Source organism: Otolemur garnettii, unplaced genomic scaffold (assembly GCF_000181295.1).
Source record: "Otolemur garnettii isolate 467f Iridium unplaced genomic scaffold, OtoGar3 scaffold00142, whole genome shotgun sequence".
Classification (NCBI taxonomy): Eukaryota; Metazoa; Chordata; class Mammalia; order Primates; family Galagidae; genus Otolemur; species Otolemur garnettii.
The window spans coordinates 1,115,501-1,118,057 of NW_003852537.1; the positions used below are offsets into that span (position 1 = coordinate 1,115,501).

The window sequence follows — 2,557 nt, forward strand, 5'->3', positions numbered from 1 at the left end:
TTTTTTTTTATGAATGTGTTTTTGGGTTTTTGTTGTATAAGTCTTTCACCTCCTGGTTAAATTAATTCCTAGATATATTTTTGTAGGCAATTTCCTAGGAAATTATATTGTAAATGGGATTACTTCATTTCTTTTCCATCTGGTTCATTATTGGTGTATAAAATGCTAATTTTTGTATCTTGACTGTGTATACTGAACTTTACTGGATTTACCATTCTAACAGTTTTTTGATGGATTTTAAAATATATCTTTAATATGTAAGAGCATGTCATCTGCAAAGAGAGACAGTTTGACTTTTTCTGTTCTACTGTGGGTGACTTATATTTATTTCTCTTGCTTGATTTCTGTGTCTAGGAATGCCATAATGTGTTGAATAAGAGTGATGAGTGTGAGCATCCATGTCTTGTCCCAGTTCTTAGAAGACTTCCAACTTTTTCCTTATTCATTAGGGTGGTAGGTATAAATTTCTTATATGTGGCCTTTATTATGTTGAAGTATGTCACTTCTGTGCCTAAATTGTTGAGAGTTTCTATCATGAAAGGATGTTGAAAAAAAAAAACAACAAGAAAACAAAGCAAAACAAAACAACAAAAAAAGATTTTTCTGCATCTACTGAGATGATCATATGCTTTTATCCTTCATTCTATGTATTTGTACATAGAATGTGTGTGTACATCACATTTATTGGTTTGCATATGTGGAAACATTCTTGCCTTCCTGGCATAAATCCCACTTGATCATGATGTGTCTTTTTAATGTGTTGTTGGATTCTGTTTGCTAGTATTTTACTGAGGATTTTTGCATCTCTGTACATCAGGGATATTGTTCTGTAGTTTTATTTTCCTGTTGTGTCCTTGTCTGATTTGGGTATTATTAATATTTCTTCATGGCTTAATCTTGGTATATGGTATATGTCCATGAATGGAAAAGCATGGTTAGTCATTCTGGGCTGGTCAAAATGCCCAGTGTGGTAAATGTCATTTCATTCACTTAAGTTAAATTGTTGATAAATTCATCAAATCTTCAGCTATTCTAGAGATTTTATTAGTGGAGTCTGCCTTTGGTAAAAAACAAACAAACAAACAAAAAATCAAACCAAAATGCATATTTAGCTTAAGATCTCAGTCAAAAAACGACCATTGTGTTGTCTTAGTTATACTCTTTCCTGCTTACACTCACCTATGAGATGCTGCCTTTGAAGGAAAAGAAGCAAAACAGAGCTATTTTATAATGCCTCCCAAATCCCCAATATGTCATGAGGACCAAAAGTGGGGTTACAGCTATGGCAATACCTCCAGGAAACTTAACAGTTCTTGAGAGACTTCAAGTAAGGTGCAGATTACCTGGTGGTGAATTATTGGGCTGCTTGATAAACTGAAGTTTCAAAGATGTTGATAAGAAAGGGGAAAAATACACTATTTGTGAGCTGTCTCTCTAGATGGGAGTTTGAATCTGGTATGTGCAGGTTAATGGGCCACTACCACAGCAACACTTTCTGCTGTTCTTCTATTGTTAACTAAGTATGATGGGACCTTCCTGGGAACTGGCACTGGGAATAAGGAAAATCCTGTGTATGATGCTCAGAAAATCTGAGCATCAGGCCCCAGACATCAAGTACTGATCTGCCAGAGATCTGGACTATTCAGCTGGGCAAACCTGAGAGTAACAGAGAGAGTCCCAGGTAAACCTGGCCAATGATGCGTAGGGTCCACACATTATTTTTGAAAGTGTAAAACTTCATAACTTCTCTTTTTTTTTTTTTTTTGAGACAGAGCCTCAAGCTGTCTTCCTGGGTAGAGTGCCATGGCATCACAGCTCACAGCAACCTCCAACTCCTTAGCCACTTGAGCCACAGGTGCTGAGCCATAACTTCCTCTTGAGAGGGACATTTGCACTGATGAATTAACTCTGTGTTTGCAACCATTAGAAATAAGGAGGGAATTCAAAGGACACTCACCCTGTGGTAGTTCAGAAAAGTTCCAAAAAAGGGCAGAGGTGTGGGCCCAGGAATTCCTAGCTTCTTAAAAAGTCCATGTGAGTGGGTCCCATATCTATAAAGGGAAAGAGAAAGCCCGGTCACTGGGATTGTGATTTTATAGATTTGGAGATCGGCCAGTCATTGACTGAGGAGCTAGAACAGACAAGAGAGGGAGGTAACATGCAGGCCAAATAATAACAGCAATAATTACATTCACTCCTCATTTCTTTTCTTGACTCCTTCCAGCCCCTAAAGTCACAATGATTATCTAAAGCAGCTAAAGTTTTCATGGTGCCAATTTTATTTATTTATTTATTTTTCATTGAATGGTGACTATGTACATTAATGCAATTCTGGGGTACAGTGTGGTATTTTTACATATAATTTGAACCATTTCCAACAAACTGGTTAAAATAGCCTTCATGTCATTTTCTTAGTTATTGTGTTAAAACGTTCATATTCTACTCTTAGAAAGATTCACTTGTACCCTTGTAAGATAAACCACAGAAGTGATCCCTCCAATCCCCCTCCCTCCACCCATTCCCCCTACCCTCTCCCTCCCCATATTCTTAGGCTGTT

The 2,557-nt window shown here is 37.2% G+C and overlaps 1 protein-coding gene across 2 annotated transcripts in view; it reads right to left on the reverse strand.

Annotated features, from left to right (window-relative positions):
* LOC100949611 (cytochrome P450 3A4-like) overlaps positions 1-2,557 on the reverse strand; it is a 40,910-nt gene that overhangs the window by 24,828 nt on the left and 13,525 nt on the right. For both annotated transcript variants that reach the window (XM_012810791.2, XM_003798871.3), the window contains exon 2: positions 1,958-2,051. In XM_012810791.2, the coding sequence (XP_012666245.1) occupies positions 1,958-2,051 (94 nt within the window). The remainder of the gene's footprint in view (positions 1-1,957; positions 2,052-2,557) is intronic.